The sequence below is a fragment of the Triplophysa dalaica genome, chromosome 15 (genome assembly GCF_015846415.1).
Source record: "Triplophysa dalaica isolate WHDGS20190420 chromosome 15, ASM1584641v1, whole genome shotgun sequence".
Classification (NCBI taxonomy): domain Eukaryota; kingdom Metazoa; phylum Chordata; class Actinopteri; order Cypriniformes; family Nemacheilidae; genus Triplophysa; species Triplophysa dalaica.
Window position 1 is genome coordinate 7,716,145 of NC_079556.1, and position 23,264 is coordinate 7,739,408.

The 23,264-nt window shown below is 38.1% G+C and overlaps 2 protein-coding genes across 2 annotated transcripts in view; both read left to right on the forward strand.

The window, feature by feature from the left end:
* The first annotated feature begins 84 nt into the window (after positions 1–84).
* On the forward strand, positions 85–19,593 carry clic4 (chloride intracellular channel 4). The gene is made up of 6 exons (XM_056767222.1): positions 85–449; positions 12,033–12,142; positions 14,716–14,841; positions 14,932–15,038; positions 17,043–17,224; positions 17,420–19,593. The coding sequence occupies exons 1-6, from the start codon at positions 381–383 to the stop codon at positions 17,582–17,584; spliced, it is 759 nt and encodes a 252-aa protein (XP_056623200.1). The 5' UTR covers positions 85–380; the 3' UTR covers positions 17,585–19,593.
* A 998-nt stretch (positions 19,594–20,591) lies between these two features.
* Positions 20,592–23,264, forward strand: part of crybg1a (crystallin beta-gamma domain containing 1a) — a 40,214-nt gene continuing 37,541 nt past the window's right edge. Inside the window, exon 1 of the mRNA XM_056767254.1 lies at positions 20,592–20,942. Within this exon, the coding sequence (XP_056623232.1) occupies positions 20,629–20,942 (314 nt within the window). The 5' untranslated portion in view covers positions 20,592–20,628. The remainder of the gene's footprint in view (positions 20,943–23,264) is intronic.

Genomic DNA, 23,264 nt, shown 5'->3' on the forward strand with positions numbered 1-23,264 from the left:
AACGGTTTGTCTTCGGTACAGATGTGCGCGCGCCGCACTCGTTCGTTCTCTTGCGCGCTCCCGTGCTGTTCATCTGCGCATGACAGAAGTGCCTTAAATACTCCCGTTGAATTTTCCCTCTCGTCGTCGCCATCCTGAGAGCAGCAGAGGAGACGTAGCGGATTTTATCGGGTCGCTCTCTTCGGTGTGTTTCTAGTCAGCGGGACCTCGTGGAAAAAGCGCGTTTCTCGATTTGGGGAGAGAAGCAGGTTTTCGGTTTTAACAGTCTTTCTCGGAGAAGCTACATTCGCGCTCGGGAAAGAGGGTGGCGTTGAAAGAGAGTGCTGGAAAACTTTGCCAAGGTGAAGAAATATAGATCTACGTAAAAACAAAAGTTCGGGATGTCTCTCTCGGTACCTCAGAACGGTATAAAGGGGGATAACGAAGCAGTCATTGAGCTTTTTGTGAAGGTAAGAAAAAGGACGCAAGAAAATGTCATTAAAATTAAATTTTCTTTTTAATTGTCACATTTAAATAACAAAATACAGGACATTGATCCGAAGTCAAAACGATTACTTTACCACGTTACATGTGTACAATTGTTGTAAATATTATTTAATCAGTATTTTACCGTAAGAGCGGACCATAACAGTGTTTATCCATGTAAATGTCAGATGGGTGGAGGCGTATTCCCAATATCAGTCGTTCCCATCTGATTAATTACTTGACGTTTTTTAAACATTCACGTGATTTTATACGACAGACATGAGACGTGAAAGTGATTTACGTCCGAACTAAAGGCACTAAAAATCACAGGGGTGCTCGAGGAGCGGCTCGAGGTGGGATGGGAGACAATGCAAAGCTGCAGTTTAGAGTTAACGTTACTGCAGGAAATCCGTGCGGTCTAGGATACAAAGTAAGGCAGACTTTGATCAAATGATGTTAATAGAGTCCAAATGTGTTCAAGAAACCTTTAATGGGGAACGTGACCTTGCGTTTGTTGTGTAGTCAATGTCTTTGCACACACGTAATGAGCCTTTTGTTTCATGATTTGGGCAGCGTTTCATATTTGGACTACTGAAGAATCTGATGTTTGATGTAATAAATAAAAGATGTTTTTATTTTGTACCAGCAAATCATTTGAATCCAGTTTCTTGACTGACATGTTTGCTGCTGATAGGTGTTTATTCTCAATACTGAGTACTTCTCTGTCAGTGTAAATAAGAATTATCTTAGTATATTTATTTAGAGAATGTAAGCCTGTAAATGCTGTCCTAATCTGGAGATAAAGAGATGTCTGAGAAATCAAACAGGAATTATGCGAATTCCTCTCCACTGCTGGGAACCCTGCAGTCTGTTTTTGCCTTGCTTTTCTTTTCTTCGCTCTCCCCCAAAAGGCCTTCTGCTGGCAGAGCGGGAAAACTCCTGGACTGAAAGGAGAGAAAGGGAGCAGAAGAGGGGAGTGAATTACGGAAAGAGGAAAGGAGGGGGCTTTATAATGGTGAAGGTTTGAGATGGAGTTCTGTTTGGAGGCGTGGAGCCTAATGCTTACAGAAGTGCTGGTGCAGGAAAGCTCTGAGGACTTTGGATGTCATGTGAAAATGCTGACCAGGCATTTATGATTCCTGAGGTTTTAATTAAAGGATGACTCGACTGTATTCAATGGAGTGTGATTAATAATTCTATGAACATTACTGCAGCTTTTGACACGAGTGAAACTAGTGTTTATGCCTGTTGCATAGGTCACCTCCTTCTGATGAAATGATCTGGAAAAACATTGAGACTGTCTCACAATTAATGGCGAAATCTGCAATTTCTTTGTTTGAACGTTGCTCGGATTTCAAACGGATCAGTTTTTCAGCATTGTTTCAGCAATTTGTTATTTCAGGATGATTCGAATACTCAAAGGTTTCCACCGTGTTTTACACGTGGAAAAATCAACCTGAAGCCTACTTGTGGATTTAGGGATAGGAGGACGCATTTTAGTATTAAATATGCACAATTCACTTTTACAAATCAGAGGACTTAAAGGGATAGTTCACCCAAAAATAAGACTCCTGTCATGATTTAGTCACCCTTTTGTAATTTCAAACCTGTATGACTTTCTTTCTGCCGCAAAACTCAAAAGAAGATATTTTGAAGAATGTTGATAACTGGTCCCCATTCACTTGCGTTGGTTTTGTGTCCGTACAATAGAAGTGAATGGGGGCCAGTGCTGTTCGGTCTTCTTTTGTGGTCTGCGGAAGGAAGAAAGTCATACAGGTTTGAAATGACAAGAGGGTGAGTAAATGATGACAGAATTTTCATTTGTGGGTGAACTATCACTTTATCCAACAAGAAAGATGTTGTTTTAGCTTAAAGATAATGTTTCTGATAATGGGATGATATCATGACATTATTCTCAGCGAAATGATCTCATGAGATGTGATTCTATAAATGTGTCTTTCAAGAAATTATTGTATCACAGTGCATGCGTGATATATTTAAGCTGAGATACCAATCTCACAGTTTCCCAAAGCTGTTAGAAGCAATGATAACACAGGATCTCAGCATCCGGAAGCAGTACAATTATTTTTAAAACGGTTCTCCTGCTGTAGTGGCTTTGATTTCAAACAGCATGAGGAAAGATCACGGGTCATCCTCAGTCAGCTGATGATATCTGACTGAGCCGATGAGCTATAGGGACGCCTGTGTTTTATTTCTATGGCATCTAGGTTAAGAGCCTTTCATTAGATTTGTTTTACAGTTTAAACATACTGCAATAGGAAGATAATGGTGACCTCTCTCCGTTTTATTTCTCTCTCATTCATATTTAAGGACATGCATGTAATGATGCTTTGTTCCACCTATCTGTACTGCACAACATCACAACAGGACCAGCCCATTTGTTGCCATAGAAACCAGGCAAACCTTGCCCCTGCTAGCTGCTGATAATGCAGATCTCCCTCCCCCCGTACAGCCACACCTGCTGGCCGACTTTACAGCAGCCAGCAACATCGTGCATTATAGGCTGGTATATGATGCATTTTAAAGAGAGAGTCCCAACACACTTCCTGTGCAGGTGAATCGGATCAGAAAGTGCTTGGTGGTGGTTGTTCTGGGGCTATTTCTCGTGTCTGTTCATCATGTTTAATGGATTTGAGATTGAGAAATCTGACCCAACGGTTTGATGAGATCGGCGTTTGTTAAATTGATGTGGTTTCTCTAGAGTGATGCGCCGTAGCGAACCCTCTCTTGCATATATTAGTTTTGTTTTTTCATTCCTCCTTTATGTAATCTGATCAAGGATTTGACATCCGGGAATGAGTTAAATGATCAAGATTCAAACTTGTTTCTTAAAGCATCACTATTAATGAAAACAAATCTAAAGCCTAAGTATAGGTTCATTTTTCAGAAGAAAAATTAGCCTTCTTTATCCGATATGAATTACCATAATGTTTATAGTAGCATTACTGTCTTTGTCTCTGCAGTCGGGATGCTATCTGCATCAAGAGAACGTTTTGAAGCTTTAAAAGCATTGAATTACTGCAAATCGTTGTGATCCATAAACGATTTTCCAATGTTGTATAGTTATCTCTTTACCATGACAAACAGTCCATTTATGACATGCTCAGTACTCCACCTTCATGTACATAAGCAGCACATTGCCTGCAGCTTGTACTTCGAGGCAGATCATGTGACAGTGGGGATATTTACTCTGTAGAGGATACAAGACACCATCATGTGCTTTTTGGGTCTAGGTGCTGATGAAGCAACCTGCAGTAACCCTTGCTCTGTTTTCATTGGCTGTTTCGATTAATTATTGTTCAGGCTGCTTGTGGAGTCGGTGCTTTGTTTCTGTTTTGAATTCGAGCTGATGCAAGCATTTGTTCACCATACAGTGTTATCCAGTTACATTGTAGGGTTATACTTTAATCCTCTTAGTTTACAAAGTTAAGTGTAGTTTGACATTTTATATTTTTTAAGTAACCTTTGTATTGTGAAATGTATAGGTTAACAAAGAGCGTGTAAGTGTGTTAACCGCAGCATCACAGCAACCTGTTTGTCGAAAAGGTTTACATATCAGAGAGGAGCACCTGTGGCTCTGATGCTTTTTGATGCTTGTGAGATGCTGGAGCTCTGACGTATCCTTTCATCTCGCACAGCTTTCTTTATTTTTATCCCAAGCCAGCAGTCAGATTGCATCAAGCAGACAATTCTGCTTCTGATCAACAGCCAAGTATGAACTTTTTTGTATACACTGACCTGTATAAATGTGCAATTCTCCAGCGATTGTTGGGGAAACACTGTTCGTTTACTTGGCTTGAAATTCTGGTGATTAGACTTAGTTTGTGGGTGTTCTCGAAGGAATATCAGAGTCGATGCACAAGGACACATTCTTGGCTTGTGGGGTTTCGGTCGAAACAGTGTCATATGCCAGGAATGCTAGAGATGTGTCCTTATGCAATTATCTGAAGGACAAGTCTTACTTTTTTTACCTTCCCCCAGCCAGCAGCATTTATATCAGCATTTATATTTATAACACCCTTTATATCAGAACGCAAGCCTGCATTGGGGTCTTCTCAGCATATTGAGCTATAATGGTGAAAATTAACAGCAAGTAAATGACTGTGCATCTAAGGGATAACTTTAGGCCGACACTTTGGTTCTTTTAAAATTGTTCAGCTAAAATTTCCCCGGCCCCCTTCGTCCCGACAAATTTTCGATATCAGCCATGTGCTTCCAGTGTAAATATGTGTACTCTGGTGAAAATGACACGCTGATTTCAGACAGTAAGGTCTCCAATATGCATTCGAGGGACACATAACTGTAACGATAATTACCTATATTTGCGCCCACACATGTAGACAATAACGATACGTGAATTTTTTTAAACTTGTGCAATGCTGTAGGCTGTTACTGTCCCACAAATGGATGTATAGCTAACCTAAATGGTGTGTATGAAGTGTTTGTATTTTCTCCGAAATTTATAGCAATGACAATCGTAGAGAGACAATCGTAACTTCTGGCAGTGTTTTTGTCGGCCGAGATCCTTTGTGAAAACGAAAGTAAACTTTAAAATATTAGTTCAGTACAGAAAAGAATAACAGTCCACATCTTTATTTGTGTTGAATGCAACAAACACAGTCTCTCCTTTAAAAATGTCCTTTAAAATGTAAAAACATCCCTTAAAATGTCACTGCAAATGCTGCTCTCTGAAAGCTGAAGGTGCACATAATATCGCCGTTTTTTATCGCCATCGAATTTTTGACCCTTTAAAGATAGTGGAAATCAAATGCTTGGCCAATTTGACTTATAGTATATCCATTTTGATTTCCAGTAGGGTTTTTTTGGTGGTAGTGGTAATGGTTGCAATTTTCAGTCCACTCATTTACAAACCACACACCTGTGTGACCTGATGTTGATTGACTGGGCGCATTAATCGTGCCGTGATTAGCCCCAACCCTGATATAAAACACCTGAACAAGATAATCAGCATCTTTAGGAATAGATGCGTTCAACTAAATGTGGCGCTCCGCAAATCTACCAGCATATGACTTTTAAGTACTGCGATAGCGATTCAAGTACAGATTGCTCTGTATGTATTTGAATTGCTTTCGCGGTACTTTAATGCAACATGCCAAACAATCTGCGCAGCCCAACATTAAGTTGAACATGTCTGCTCCTGAAGTCACTGATAAGCCTCTTAAGGTGTTTTATCAGAGTTGGGGCTAAACCTGGCAGGAAAGAGGATCTCCCGGGCCAGAGTTGAGAACCACTGATATAGAGCCTCCTAAACAATTACACCTTGGGCCTTTAACATTGTTTTACATTGTGTTTAACAACCCACTTTTATCCTATTTTATGGTCTACTTCCTATTTCATGATCTTCTTGAGATCTACTGTTCGACTCTGTGGTTGCCTTGCAGGGATTGGTCAGGACAGTTTGGTTGTGTCCTTGTTCCATTCTCATGTCATTGGAGCACACAGGACCATTCTACCTGTGACATCAAGATTTGAATTTCATTTTAAATGTAAATGTAGGCAAATTCACACAGGAGAGATTTTACTGCGAGAGTGGCTGTATTATGCCAGAAGTAAGTCTTTTTTGGGGCCCAGAAATGGACCAGTTCTTCAGTTTTCCCGTGTTGCATAAAATTCTTGCCTTAATGTATGGCTGGCTGTCGAAAATCTGCATCGATCTCAATGGATTTCTGATAGGCTCTTTTGTGAACAAAGCAACATCCATGTTTTTTGTTCACTTGAAAAACACTTGTTTATTCAGCTGGTGCAACATTGTGTAACCAGTAGTGTTGGTCATGCACGACTGTGTGTGCTGTTGACCAATGGTAGCTTGAAGTCTGGCCGTGAGTCATTAGTCTGGGATCTGCTTTTGTGTCAGATCCCAACAGGAATATTCTGGAAATATTTGCACTTAATGGCATGCACAAAAAATGTGCTGTGGGTGGAGTCTGCTCAATGTAAACAGTACTCTGCCGGTGTAACGTGTTTGTGACAAGAGGAGAATATTCACATGCAATACAATTTTTCTAGACAATTTTTGGATGCATTGGAGTCCCTATAGGGATAGTTCACCCCAAAATGAAAATTCTCTTGTCAATTTAAACCTCTATGACTTATTTTCTTCTGCAAAATAAGATATTGCTAAGAATGTTGGTGAACAAAAAACCCAATAGTTTGAAGTTACATGAGGGTGTGGTGACACAATTTTCATTTTGGGGTGACATATCGCTTTTAAGTCAGTGTGTATGTGCTGAATATGTTCATTCGGGCACTTGCTCAATGGAGCATACTCAGAAAAGTTTGAATCTTTTCTCAAGGCTGGAGGTGTCCCCTGTTTGTCCATAATATGTATACCCCAACTTTTAAAAAGGATTCCCCTCAAATGGGTTATCCCTCTCTCGCTCTTTCTACTCTCTTTCCTTCTGTTCTTCCTTCCCTCGTTCTCTCCCTTATAAGGCAATGCTGCGGCCAGACTGTGCTCTCTAGTCGAGGAACTGGAGAATGAGCACATTGTGATTCTGAAGAGTTTGGCTGTTTGGGCTAAATTTAGCCCACTGGGCACTCCAACCAAAAATCCACCCAGGCCCCACCTTCAAACACACACATCTCTGTCATGTGGACTCTCAAAATGTGTCCGGATAAGGAGAGGCTTAAAGAAATGTTGAGACTGGGTGCTGTGTCATGAGCATGTGTCTTATAAATAGCGTTTCTATTCATTTACATCACTCGTGTGTGTGTGTGTGTGTGTGTGTGTGTGTGTGTGTCCACCTTCATATGTTCGGATTGAATGCCCTTGTGTGATGTTTTCTCAGCGCTAGAAGGAATGAGATCATTGTCAGTGACTGCAGATGAGATGGAGACCGTTATACACTCACCAGCCACTGTATTATGACTCACTGTCTCCAATGGACAGCTCACTGTGTGTGAGTGTGGCCTTGTTTAAAAAAAAAACCTAAACCTGAATGCACACCAACTCATGGGGACTCGTGTCAAAATTGAGGTCCCCATGGGCAAAAAAAAGCGTATTAATTGTACAGAAAAAAATAATAATGCAAAAAGTTTTCTATGATCTTTAGGTTAAGGGGTAGGGGATCAAATATACAGTATTAAAATCATTAGGCCTATGGACTGTCCCCACGAAGATAATAAACCAGACGTGTGTGTTTATGCGGGCGTCTTCTCTTGAGAAATCCTTTATCTGTCTGTGACAGTGATGAATGAGGTTTATTAGGAAACACTTCACATACATCTGTGATACTTCACATCCTACATGCATTCTGAGATTTAATTACATCTGAAGTCATATTTACATTTATGCATTTGTCAGACGCTTTTATCCAAAGCAACTTGCATTGCATTATACTATACATTTTTATAGATTTGTTTCTAAGTATGTGCAATCCCTGGGATCGAACCCATGACCGTGCCTCTAACCACTGAGCTACAGGCAAGCTTAAATATTCGCGTAGATACAGATAGTAGTTTTCTATATGTAGATAGTGACTAGAACACTCAGCTCCACCACTAAAACATTAGAAAGGGTGTAAAATGCAAAACACATGGACGTTTGTGAATGATGATGTGAATTGTTTAGTCTGTGTCTTTAATCTGTTTGAGTCTGTTGTCGAAATGACCACTTTCACAGAGAAATGAATTTTGTGGTAACAGTTTGCTTTATAAAAGTAGTTTTAATAAATGAATTATGCCTTGTGGAGGTTTTGCATCTCTCACACAAACTGCCATCTGTTTTTTTTTTGGATGCCCCCGGCGTGTTTTAAGAGGTGTTGAACAAAAGGGCTCTGTTTGTGTTTGGAGAGTTGTCCATATGTTCTGTGTGTGTGAATTGAGAGAATTATATCGTCAATTTTATAGAAAACACAGATGCAAACACACAGCTGCTGTCTATTTCCCCCTAAAGATCTTTGTTCAGCCATCTCACAGCAAAATATGCTCTGGACCATGTGTTTAAGTGGACAACATCAGTCATGTATACAATTTTGCCATAAGTTTTAGTGTGGGTTGTGTGTTGTCACTGTTGTCTAGCTGTGGGATTTTTGGTCTGATAAAATGCTTTTTAATGTAATCGACCAGACGCGTGTTTATCTGTGTGTGAGCGCAGCTGTCTCGGAGGAAATGCTTGCCCTCAGACATGGTCACAAAGCCTAAACAAAACACACAACACTCCATGCCCAACATTTCTGGAATAGATTCTGTTCCTCTTTTCACAGAGGCCTGTGATGGGGGAGGTGAGAAAGCAAGGGACGAAAAGGAGTTGGAAAAACAAAAAGGGGGTTGGGGTAGATGGTGGGGTTGTAAAGAGAAGAGACTCCTAGAGCTTCTGAAAGCCCACCTGTTGCTTAATAATTTTTGTCACCCTTTTTCTGCACTCTTGTTACCTTGCTATATATAAAAATAATAGCAGTGTGCAATGGTAAAGATGCATTCAGAAGGACATAATTTGATTTTCCATGAGAGCATCTGTCTGAGCTCTGGGGTTCAGAGAGATCTTTTTTTATTTGGATGTTCAGAACAGGGCATCTGAATATGTGCATAATGAAGACACATAAACATTTTAACTGTACATATCAAAAATTAAAGGTCCAATGTATGAAATTTAACAGCATCTAGATGTGAGGTTGTGAATTGCAAACAACGGCTCACTTCACCCCTCCCTTTCGAAGCACTACGGTGGCTGATTCTGGACTGAGATGTCATCAGATAACGTAAAGATAACGTATTTATATGTCTATAGAGCAGTTTGTCCCTTACACCTCTGAACACATAGTTACGTATATTATTAGGGATGCACCGATACTACTTTTTCCTTTCCGATCCGATTCCGATACCTGAATTCTGCGTATCGGCCGATACCGATTCTGATCCGATACTAGCACTGTTTTTCATGATCAAAGTAGACTTCCATATTTTAACTTTTATTGCCAGAGGTGGATAGTTAAGCATGTTTACTTTCAAGTACATTTTAAAATATCTGTACTTTATCAGAGTACTTTGGACAAAAATATTTCCCTACAGTATGAAGCACATCATACTTACTCCACTACAGTCCATAAACAAATGTTTTTTTTACTTTAAATCCATGAGTACATTAAAATCTACCATTTTCCTTTACTTAAGTATTTTTACTTAAAAGTATGATTTTTTTAAATGTAATTAAGTGCTGTATTAAACTTAAAAATACATACAAAACAAAAATGTGGTCTCATAAAGCACAGATACTTACAAAATGTTTAACAAATAAATCTGTTTATTACACAAAGCTATCACAATATGAAAGTCACCAAACTCGCTCATGCACATCCTGGACACAAAATGATGCGCTTAATACATTCGCTTCTACGTTATTTAAAGTCATGCGCATTGGACGCAGAATGATGCGCGTAATGCACCCGCTTCACTCACGAGCATCCCGGATAGTGATGATCCTGATGTCGCGGGGATCTTTGCTTCCCAAGTTCAAAACAGTTATAACCCAAAGTGAAGAGATATGTTATGTGTTTAAATCATAGAACATTGAATCCATCCTAAAGTTTAAAGTTATGTATGAATGACGCATAACATAGACCGCTTCTAGTGCTTGAATCTAATAACGTTACACTCAGCGAGTACAGTCTCCGGCAAAATGCATTTTAAACAAAACCACAGTCTATTATCTAGTGATTATGAAGAATATTGAAAACTTTTGAACGAGTAACGTCCTGACTGTTCCCGGACACACCCATGCTGGATTGAGATTGACAGATGACCGCACCAGCGGAGGTCAGAGTTTTTTAATTATGCTATATTGGTTTATTCCTCGCATAAAGCTATCAAGATACATGACATCGAAAACAGTGCATGACAACGTTTATGGTAATTTCCTGATAGTAAGTCCTTTATGAAGCTTTAGAGTAACATCCACGGGTATCGCAACGGATCGGACTGAAGAGAACCCGTCAGTCCGATACCCGATCCAGCTAAAAAGACCTGGATCGGCCCCAATTCCGATCCAGAGTATCGGATCGGTGCATCCCTATATATTATATTGCATTTCTGTCAATAGATTCTCCAAAAATTACACACTGGACCTTTAAATAATTTGAAGTCTTTGTGGAAGATCTCAGGCAGTCGAATGAAGCTTTGGTTGAAATCATTTCCTCTTTTATAACTCTAATCTTTCCTATCTAGTGTTCCATCTTTATACTGTGCGTTTGTGTGACAGGTTATTTTGTGTGGTCTATTGTCTGCCCTTATAGACTTAACTCTACAGGGGAGACACCGCATCCGTGTGTCTCTATAGAAACCGTTCTTCTGTGAGATGCCCTGTTCCCATTCCCGCCCGTGGATGTGTCTCCTACAGCGAATCTTTCATTGGGCACTGTGAATCACTAGTCACTGAATCATCAAGCGTATTTAGACGCTCTGAATGTGACCTGTGTTTTTTTCAGGGCTTAACTCGGTATGTGAGTTATTGTATTTGAACAGGGCACACATTTGGTCATGTTTGCAACCCGACTGTGCAAAAGAGAAACCACTCAAATTAGACGCTCAGTAAACAGACGGACCTGCAACAATGAGAACCAAACAGACGTAAACCTTTTGTTCATCCGGGAATGAGAGAGGGTGTGAAAAAGAGATACCAGCAGCAGGGTGCCTGGATGATAGAGAGATGGAGAAACAGCTCTAGAACAAAGTCTCCTGTTCTTTAGTGGTCCATACAGTCTGGGCTGCTGGATTCATTTCAATATACGAACTCGATAACAAGTAAAATACATGGTGAGAGAAAATTGTTGATTCAATGATCGCTGCCCTTATTTGAGTTTTTATTAAACTTATGTGTCAAAGAATAAGCTTATAGCCAGTTTGGTGTGGTACTAAGAGCTTTGTGTCTGCACACAGGATCCGACTTTTTGACACAAGTTGAAAGTCTGGGGACGAGGGAGGTCTGTGCTCGGTTTGCATAAGTAACTTGCACACTCTACTGAATGTCTGACTGAAATTCTCTGGTGTCTGAGTCATAAGTTTATTATGTGTGAGGGAGTGATGGATGGACATGAAGGCCTGCTGTGTGTTGAATCACACAGAGTCTGGTGTTCGGTGGAGATGAGGAGGAGAGAGGCCTCATGGGAACTTGGTGATATCTCCACTCTGGAATTCATGACTTTTAAAATGTTCACGCACATGCGCTCTTTGGGTGTGAGAGAAAAAGCTTAATGGATTCACATAGGCAGTTCTTTATTTAGATTGCACATTAAGTTATATAATGTGAGTGAATGTTTAAAGTCAGGTTAGTCTATAAATGCTCAGGATGTTGTAGTGGGCTATTAAAGTCATTGTTTTGGAAGTGTCTTAAGCAGTTTTTAAGCCAGGGGTCAGCTTGCCCTTCTGGTCGACAGATACATGGCGGGATGTTCATTGTTTTTGTAAAAGCCAGTGGTTTCAAAATATTCACTGCTGGAATTTCACATGGTTTTGGGGAACGTATTGCAATGTTGACCGTACTGATGCACTCAATACATTTCTAATACTGTATTTTTTCCTCTCCTTTCCAGGCAGGCAGTGATGGAGAGAGTATCGGGAACTGTCCGTTTTCTCAGAGACTCTTCATGATCCTGTGGCTGAAGGGTGTGGTCTTTAATGTCACCACGGTGGACCTGAAGAGGTATGTGTGTGTTAGGGTCAACTTGGGTATTTGTGAGCTACCTAAAAGCTATAGTTACCAGTTATTTTAAGGATTTGACAACATTTACTGAAATTCACAGCTGTTTCAGATGAGTTTTTGTGTTCTGGAATGTGATAGCATGTTTAAGCCCAAATATTTAAAGGGAAAATTCTGTCATAATTGACCCTCTTGTCATTTGAAGCCTGTTCTTCTACAGAACATAAGATATATTTTAGAGAATGCTGGTAAACGAACAACGCTGACACCCATTCAGTTCTTTTATATGGAAACAAAACCAATGCAAGTGAATGGGTACCGATCAACAACATTCTTCAAAATACCTTCTTCTGTAATCTGCGGAAGACACAAAGTCATACCGGTTTGAAATGACATGGGGTGAGTAAATTAGTTTTTGGGTGAACTATCCCTCTAATGTAGACATATAAGATGCTAGTTTGGTGGCATGTGAGAACATTCTATTAGCTTGTACTCTGTTGTCCACGCTTTTCTGATCGGCTGCGCTTTGGAATTTGTGTTGCATTTTGCTGAAATCTTGTGGTGTGGCTACTTAGGACACGGTCTAAGATTTATCCAGAATTGTCATTCGTATAGATCTTTTTTTTTTTCATCAGTGAAAAGTGTGTGTTTTGTCTGTAAATGTGAGTTCTCGGAGGATGAAGAAATACACGATACAGTTATTCAAAGATATGCAAATTCCTATCTAGGGTCCTCTAAGAGACCATATGTGTAAAATTCTTAAGAGTAGTCTCATACCTTTACTTGAAGTGTCAAAAAAATCTTAGTAAGAAGTAGGACTTTTTTAAGGGTAGGAGACTGTAGTTTAAGTTTAAGATTGATTCTTAAGTTCTGACTTAAATGTTGTAAATTAAGGACTACAATGACTTAAATACAAAATGGCCACCCTTGACCTCTGAATCAGCCAATAGGGAGCCTGCACGGGTGAAGTCATTACACCATTTATTCATAACTGAATTAAGACATTACTTAATTCAGATATTACATCAATTTTTTTTATTAATTCATATATACAGCTGCAATCCATATCTTATTTGGGTAAAATAAACAAAAATGTAGTATTGTCTGCCTACCCTCCCATGATTTACAAAGGTAAGCTTATAACAGTGATTGATATATAAATCTGTACGATAAATGCATAAAGTAACCTACAAATTTCAAACAGAGATGGTGACAGTGATGCAAAACTAAAAAAAAAATGCATTTAGAAATATTACAAATATGTATAATGTTTTGGCTTGGTTTCATACACTTTTAAATGAACGGTTATTTTAAATAATTAAGCTGCTGGATCACAACCTATCACACTCATAGCTGTAGGCTATCTAAAGAAAGCAAAAATGGATTTAACCTTTTTTTGGTATATTATATTATTTCATTAACTCCCTGTCACCGTATTATTCCAACACATTGTCTCTTTGTTTGTAAAGTCCATGTATCTTTTTGCTCTTAACTAGGTTAGGAGACCTCTTCAGCTCTCTTAAATAATTTAAGAGCCAAGACCTAGTCTTAACACTTATAATCCTTTATGAATCACTCTTATTCTTAAGTGTAAGAATAGGAGTAAAATAATTAATTCTTAGAATTTTTACAATCTTAAAAGTAAAATTGTACACTGATCGGCTTTATACATACGGGCCCAGATGCCCAGGAAACACTCCCGGAATGGTATACTGCGTCATTGACGTGCATGTAGTTAAACTTCTGCTTGCAGTAACGTTTATATGATTCTCACCCTCTGTCTGTTTTATTAAGCTGTAAAAGATTGTTCAGCTATTGACGTTTATTGCCACTGAAATGAAATCAAGTGAAAGCCGCCCTATTCCCTCCTTTCCTCCATATTACCATTTTGTGCCACTTTGAGTGAATGGTTGCTCCTTGTGTTCATGCCAGAAATGTGAGGTCATTTCCTGTTGTTGAAGTTGGTAAGATCAGATTGTTCCTGGCTGCAAGGCTTCATGGGAGATATTGTTTCTGAACCCAAAAGTGCTTTTATGTGTTGCTGCAGGTCTTGTTGTCTGTAACCTCTAATTTGCTTTATTCTCTATCTGTATTTTTTTATGTATAGATGTTATGTCATCAAATCTTTTCACTTTGTGTGTGTCTGCAATCAGATTCCAATACAGGAAGGTTTCTCATTTTCAGAAAGAGGGTAAAAAGTATTATCAGTGTAGTGCAGAAATTGCTTTATATAAATAACATGAAGAAATTTCACTTGCATCTTTAGATTTAAACTTTGAATGCCTTTTAAAAACCTCCCGTAAGAGCTGTGATTTGTGTGTGACCCTTTAAGGAGCCTTATCGTCACACGTTCCTGTTGTATTTACACAAAAAAATCTTAAACATTGCTTTTGGCCATGCTGGTTTCCTGTTATAAAGTCAATTTTAATACATTCCTACATTCCTAGTTCTCATGGATTTTCTCTTATGGGGTCACACTTCCTTTCAGTCTATAAATTGTATTGTTTTTCAAGAAAAATAAAAAAGTATGCTTTATTGTTTCTTTTTAAAAATACTGTACTTTTCGTCTGTCATAGAAAACCAGCCGACCTGCAGAATCTGGCCCCAGGAACCCACCCGCCCTTCATTACCTACAATGGAGAGGTCAAGACAGATGTCAACAAGATCGAAGAGTTCCTAGAGGACGTCCTCTGCCCTCCAAAGTGAGTTGATGAGATTTTACGTTTGTTCCCCACCACACGTCTCTGTCAACACACCATCAAACGTTAATTTAATTGTTTCTGTACTCTCAGATACTCCAAACTCGGTGCCAGACATCCAGAATCCAACACTGCAGGGATGGATATTTTCGCCAAGTTCTCCGCCTTTATCAAGAACTCTAAACCTGATGCCAATGAGGGTAAGCAGAAGATTCCAACAATGCACCTCATAAGGCCGAATTTTTGTTTGGAAGAGTTATCATACAATTGATAAGCTTGATTTAAAGTTTGATAAGCGTTATGTATTGCTTTTGTTTGGGAGACTATATTGTGGTTGTCATGCCTTGTCTCATTTTATGTAAAGTAAACAGTGTTGTCACTAGTTTAGACGCAGGACTTGGATCCAGCATCTTATTTGCATGCTTTAGTACAGGAGCAGGAGACAATTTGGTAGTTAGATCATCTTCCAGAGTAAACGCTGATACTCGTAGCATTAAACTCAAGTTGCTTCACAGAACCGTCATCACAATGATAAATATGCTAGGAATTTGCCTTGATGCAATACCGCACAATCTCAAAGTCTTGTCGGCTTAATAATACAGTTCGGCCGTGACCTTTAGTTTAATATAAAACTAACTTCAAGAGTCTGCACCCTAGAGAAATGTTGACTGTAGGTGATAACAAGCTTTCAATTCTAGATGGAGTCTCTCAACATTTGTCTTGTTGCGAGGAGACACCGTTGCGTAATTAGAAAAATTGCATAGTTCAACACCTCATGAGGAGAACAGCATCTGAACCCATGAATGTGAACAAAATTGCTTTGTAAACAAGTTCAATCTACATTAGTCTGATAGGGAAGCTTTTAAAGTTGTGAAATGATGCCCTTATGTGGCAGCTTGTGAAAGTACAGGCGAACTCTGGTTTGGTTCTTCCTGCCTCTGGGCGGACGTTCATGATGGGACTATTGGATGACATATAATGGTTTATACAGCAGCAGAGACCATTTCAAATTTTTATTTAATCAGCATTTCGAGATGTATTGTGGCCAGCCCAGTGTCTGTTGAATTTTGACAAAATCAAACCTCAGGAGTGACATAAACTCATCCAACAGCAATTTGAAACTGACAGCATTACAAGACACTAAGGTTGTCAGGGGTCCATGATCATGTTTTATGATACTATACCAGCTGAAGTATCTCGATACCAAGTAGTATCACAATGCTGTGCCATGTAATTCAAATCTATACCAAAAACACAGATTTAGATTAAACATTTTGTATTTGTAGTGAACTGTACTATACTTTGCTTTTTAAATATGTTGTTGTATTAACTGTAGCAATTGGATAAATTGTAGCATATACTGTAGTATACTTAAATATGTACTATAATAAGACTCAAAGATACTTGTATCTATGAGTTTGAGTCGTTTACTGTAGTAAATACTAAAGTACACTATATTCCTTTTTCACGTGGGAACTAATTCAAATGTGGGACAAAAATATATTGATACATCAGTCTTGTATATATAAAGGGAAATGTTAGGCTTACTTTAATTGCAGAACTAAGGCGGCCAATAGGTGGCGTCTATTTTCCATCGAGTTAGTGAATCATTAAACCAACTCCTTCAAACGCCAATTTGAATCATTAACTCGTCCGATTCATTCAAAACACACATTCATTTAAGAGATAAACACTGCAAAAAGGCAGATGTAAGTGTTCAAATGAATATTAATGCGCATATGCAACTTTAACTACTGTACTACGATACTAACGTTTCGTAGAGAGGCATAGAGAGCTTTAGCATCGCGATGCTACTGTAGCACCGGTACACCCTGCAACCCTACAAGACACATACATACTTGGATAAAAATATCCCATAAACATGTATTTGAACTATACCCAAATGCATAGAAGTATATTATTACTGTTGTATTGCTTAAAAGTGAATATGAAGTTATTTTCTTTGCAGTATTTCAGGTCTGAAAAAAATACAAAGCATCTTCTCTATTTTCACCGGATATTTTCTACGGATAAACGCAAATCAAAGCAATATTTTGGAAAAATATTATTAGAAGTTGAAACAAAAATGATCATTTTACCTAAACGCATACCAATAAATGGTAAATTCGGAAAAACAGAATATAATTATTTTCTGCTGCTGTATACATAATGGTAACTAACTCCAAACTGGTGTTGGCCTCCAGCGTTAGAAAGAGGACTGCTGAAGACCTTGCAAAAGTTGGATGAGTACCTGTGTTCTCCATTACCGGATGAGATCGACCACAATAGCATGGATGAGATGAAGGCCTCCACACGCAAGTTTCTGGACGGTGATGACATGACACTGGCGGATTGCAACCTGCTGCCTAAACTCCACATTGTTAAGGTAACGGATGATATGGTTACACCCCGACCAAACACTGAAAACATTTTGTGCTTCAAATGATCCTTTTGGTAATTTTTACTTACTGTTTTAATAATTTTCAGTATTACATAAACTTGCTAGAATTAAGATTCATTGTTAAAACACACTATGATGGTTGTCATAGTAACAGCCCACCAATTCTTTCATGGTTTGTAGGTTGTGGCAAAGAAATACAGAGGCTTCGAGATCCCCAAAGACATGACGGCCATCTGGAGCTACCTGAACAACGCCTACAAGCGCGAGGAGTTCACCAACACATGCCCCAGTGACAAGGAAATCGAGATCGCCTATGCTGATGTCGCTAAACGGCTTGTCAAATAATCAACTTGCCCCATTCCCCCACGCTGGGACTGTTTATCACACGAGAGAGAGAAAAACTCTGGACTCCTTATTCCTTTCTCTTTTTATTTAGAGTAAATACTCAATGCATGTTTTCTCCCTCCCCACCCCTTCGTTACGTTTCTGTAGGATATTTAATTTTCCGTCACATTATTATTTGAATCTTTATTTAGCAGATACTGATGGTGTATCAATGGCTACTAGTGTGTGTGCTGAAGGGCTCTAATGGCGGGTCATGCAGACAGATACACACACACACACTTATCTAAAGTCTTCAACCACGCTATATAGAAATATCAGAGTGGGTTCACCACCCATGTTGTTTTATTATGGATTCAGATAAAAATGCTTTTTTTAAAACTTATAAAGCAGTTTTTTGGTTAAATTTAAATGAACAGTGTTGTAAGCTCCAGTGTTTATTTTCAGAGAGCAATGTAGCACCTGAACCCAAATATGTCTTACAAGACTCTTGAAGGAATTTTGAAATGAAGTGCATATCAAATAAGGTCGATGTTTGTGTCAACGTTTAAATGAAGTTCATATCCTAAACATTGATAAATGGCAGAAGCGGTCTTTATATGACAGTTTGCAGCACCTGTAGCCTTTTGATGAAGGACAGACCTCTTGAACAGTCTATAGATGCACTTAGATATACTATAGATCTGCCTTATTCAAGCTTTAATCGTTTATTTAAATTAAAGTGCTGCACCATTCTTAGGCATCTCATGGCATGAAAACATGAAGGGGTAAACCTGTGTAGCTCTGGATGGAAACTACATCACTTGCACTTCACATGAAGTGACCTTAACAGTTCCAGAACTAGCAGCAAAGCAGGATAAGGTTAATGTAGACTGGGATATCACATTGAAGAGGGGTTCGAATTTTGATCACATTGAAAGGGTACAAGTTGTTTTTTAATTAAGATGTGATACTAACAAAGAAAGACTAATTAATTAATGTCTGAATAGGTGGTGAAATGGCTTTATCGCTTAACTACTACAAAGTTTCATTAAAGGTAAAATTCTGCTCTGTTATTGTTAATGCATGTTATGTTTATAATTTGGCCAAAGATTTAGAAAGAGGAAAAATTAGTTGCCATGTTTTCCCCCAATATTTTTGTAAATATTTTTTTGTTTTTCAGAGATAAATGTGGTAATGTTATACATTCATGGCCTGAAAATGTAACAGAATGACAGTGATTTGTAAAATGACACCTCTGGCCTTATACATTTTACAGTAGCAGAATAGTGTATCATTCAGCATATAACATGAATTCAATAAATATATATAAAGACAAATGTCAGTCTTGACATTAGAAAAGGAAAAAGGGAAAGGAAAAACAGTTATACATGTTGTTGGCAGAAGCAAGGTGATATCCTGTGGGAACAAAAACAGCGAAGTTGTGTTTAGCTTTCGATGGGGCTTGTTTTTCCGAAATGCTCATCTTCTGCTTGTGCTTGGCCACTAAACCGGGAAGATGCATTGAGATGTCATTTTATAGCCGATACAGTTCAGAGCAGAGCACATGATTAAATTTAGACCAGAGCAACACTAGAGAGATCATTTACTTTCATATTTTCTATATTCATGTTTTTTATTTCAAAACTGTGCCTTCGATTGATTTTTACTCCTTCCATGCTCTTAGCTTTGTGTAGCTCTGGAACAACTGAATGTACTCTTGTAGCTTTCTATATGGACCTTTGGGTGCGCGTGAAGACCAGAAAACGGTTTGACATTTAACTATAAAAACGCTGCATGTTTGCCACATGCCATCGCACTCTCATTAAATAAACTGCTGGCAGCTATGACATATTTGAAGTTTGTTTATTTTGGTTTAAACTCTAGAGCGGGGCGTCTCAATCTTTTTGACTCCAATGCACTCACTGTGCTCCATAAAATTCAAAGGCCTCTTCTACCAATATATTTTACAGCTTGACATTAACTGAAAGATAAATGTTTATTCATAATAAAAATGGACAAATAATCAGAAATATCTTGTTTTTTTTTTTAATTGCATTTAAGTCATCATTTTGTCTTAATTTTAAATTATTGGTCATCTTGAGGCCCCTTGGAAGTCAGCTGTGACCCCTTGCGGACCACTTCAGTGAGTTGGTGACCCCTAGGTGTTCCATGTCAGTATTGCATAGAGTTTGACGGCTATTGCTTGGTCACAAGGAATTGTAGTGCAATTAAACAACAGAATACAAACTTATGTAAATTCCATATAAACTTTATTGTTATTGTTATAAAATCACATACAGCAAAAAATACAATATAAACAAAACTACAAAGCTGAAGTTAAGACATGTTAAACCCCGATTGCCCTAACTTGAACCTCTGAAAGGAAAGACAGCAACTTTGTGTAAGATTATCAAAAGACAGCTACATCCAATATTCATCTATTTTGTCAAAGTTGTGCTCAAGTTAAGAAAGCATCACGTGCCATAGCAGGCATCATATCTAAAAAAAGATCATAATTGTAAAAGAAATTACACGTTATTTTAGATTCTCTTAGATTAAAGTTACAGTATATTGGTTAAAATATCGTACATCTCCCTAGTTTTACTCAACTGTAGTCATGTGTTTCCACCAGGGGACGCTATAACCACTTTTGTTAAAATATTTGTATCCCTAAACATTGCAGATTTTATTTTAAATACTCAACAGATATATAGAAATAGACTATGTCTACATCTTCAATAATTAATGTCGTTTTCGTATCTGAAAGAGATTCAAGTTAATTAAGTAACTATGGTATTGTTCTTTATCATGTTTTTTTATCCCTATTATTTGTAGTAACTTAATTTTACAAAAAATGTATGAACTAATTAGACAACGGTAAATTTGTGGTACTGTTTTTTTTCTACAAATATCTTTGTTAAACTGTGTTTACTGTAGTAAAACCATGGTTCGTTTGTCATAAGGAGAATGAAGTTGAAAGACAAACTCCGCCTCAACACGCCTTTATGCGCTACATCAGCGCGTGAAAAACAGAGAATTTCTATCGTCTATCAAATTACTTGACCATGAGCGTATCAAAGGGATTTAAAATAAAAAACCTATTTGGCAAGTCCAAGACTTTTGATAAGGAATGCGAGGATGCTGACAGGAGCGATAGACCCGAAGATCAGCGCGAGAGTTTCAGATACGCGTCCAAGACTTTACCGTCGAGCCCAGAGCTCCGCAGCCCCGAAGATGCGCCGTTTTACCCGAACCCCACCAGCCCCACCGAGAAAAAGAAGAAGAGACGTTTCTTAAGTCTGCGGTCCAGAAAGAAGTCTAAGGAGAAAGGAGAGACGTTTCTTAACAGTACCGGAGATCTGGACTCAGTCTACAGCCTGTGAGTGTTTATCTCGTTCCTTCTGCTCTTTCACCCACATGTCTTGTAAATTTGCCAGTAGGTTGTAAAGTACAGACAATGATCTAATTTATACACACCTTTTCATACGTGGACAGGTGCATAGAACACAGCATGAGCAACCATTTAAAAGGGTCACTTGAGAGAAATCTTTTGATGCATTTGAACAATTATATACAATTATATAAATGTTTACAAAAAGTAAGACATGTGCTTAAAATGTCTGAACATACACCTACAACTGTCTGTAATTAATTAAGTTAACATATATATACTTGTTCAAATTCATTATTGCATTTCAAAGGTTCACTTTTATTTAAGCACATGACATGTGCTTAAGATGTCTGAAATGACTTTTGTAAACATATAGCCTATACTGTATATAACTGTATTTTCTTGTTTAAATGCACTCTTTCATTTCAAAGCTACACTTTTATGTCAATGTTACAAATAGATGACTTGGGTAAAATGGCAGGAATATATTCTTAAAAACGTATGACAAAGAAGCACTACAAATGATGAAATATAACATTTAGTTCATAGTTCGAAGTTGTATTTGTGTAATTCCATCGTTTTGACGAGTTTAGGCTACTATTATTATTTTTATGTGGAAAAAAGATCAATAAGAGAGGAAATAAGCAGAGATTTTTAACCGTAGTGTATATACTGTATAGTATGCAGCTCAAAGACATCTATTTTAGGTATTTTAGGATGATGTGGCATAGCACAACTTAACACTATAAAGTTAGTTTTGTCTCATCTTACTTACATTTACAAATGAGCACTATTGGACAAGCATCTGTTTTTGTTTGTTTTATTCATTCTTAACACCAGTCAATCCATACAGACAAGCATCTGATTGACAGATCACAAAATAAAATGTTGATATGTCAACACCACCTGCCCACCCCTCCATAAAAACAATACTACAACTCCAGTGTAATTACAGAGATGAATCTCTGTTGAATGATCTATGGCTTGGGTTTGAAAGTAGCCAAGGAACATGCGTTTTTTATATTTTCCATCTTGCATAATTGCATATAAAGAAGGTCTTTGTTTGATTTGATGTGGAGTTTTAGGCAAACGTGCTTATGTCTTTTCAAGAGATGTTGTGTCACTCATTAGTCAAGCTCTCTCTGCGTTTCTTTAGTCGGTTTCCTTGCGTGTCACAGCTGGTCTTGAAGTGGCTTTTGTTTATATTTTCACATGTTTGTTGTAGTTTTAACCCCAGTGCAAGTATAATAAGGAAATGTATCATATCGCTGCAGTCCTTCTGAAACCTTGCATCTCCATATTTAGTGATTTTTATTTTCTCCATGAAGTCACCCTTTATGTTTGTCACTGGGTTTTGCAAATCTCTTAACCGATAAAAGTATTTAAAAAATCCCTGTCAACTTTGACAATACAGTATTTAATCATTTTAAGAATACAGTGTTTTTTATTTCCTGAAAAACAGCAAATTTGGACATTCCATGGTTTCAGAAAGACACCGCAAATCTGTGACATACTTTTCAACAATTCAGCAGAATTGAAGACTGTGCCACATGTTGCCGTGTAAAACAACAATCCAAGCCGTTTTCATAAAGGTTTTATTGAAAGCCGAATAAAAATCTTGATTCTTCGGATTCTTCCTTATCATTTGGGAATTGACACATATATCGACATGCAAAGTGTGTGATATTTCCCAGAGCTGTTGCTGAATACACAAGTTTTCTGTTTCTGGATATAGCAAACTATATGACGTTCTATAAACAGAGAACTTTGCATGAGTCAACAAATCTGCTGTTTTGGAAACATTATAAGAAAGAATGTGTAAAACATCCAGTTTTACATTAACATTTTGTCATTCGGCAGTCGGTTTTATCCAAAGCAACTTACAGATGAAGGGAACAATGGAAGCAATTGAAACAACATAAGGACAACAAAAAGCAGAAGTGCAATAAAAAACTGGTCTCATATAACCCCACCACAGTATACAGAGCTAATTAATTTTTTAAAGAGTAGAAAAGAGTTTAAAAAGTCAGAACTGATCAGTCAGGTGTTGACGGAAGAGATGTGTTTTCAGACAATTCTTAAAGATAGCTATAGAATCTGCTGATCCTGTAGCAGCGGGCAGATCAATTCCATAAATGTGCAACCGATCCAGAGAAGGTACGTGAGAGAAATTTACCTTTTTGGGATGGCACCACAAGAGCGTTTGCAGAGCGTAGGGATCTGGCGGGTATATAAGTCTCCATTAGCCAGTGAAGATAAGGAGGTTTTACAATTTCTAAATACATTGCATATTGACTGCGCTTTTACAAC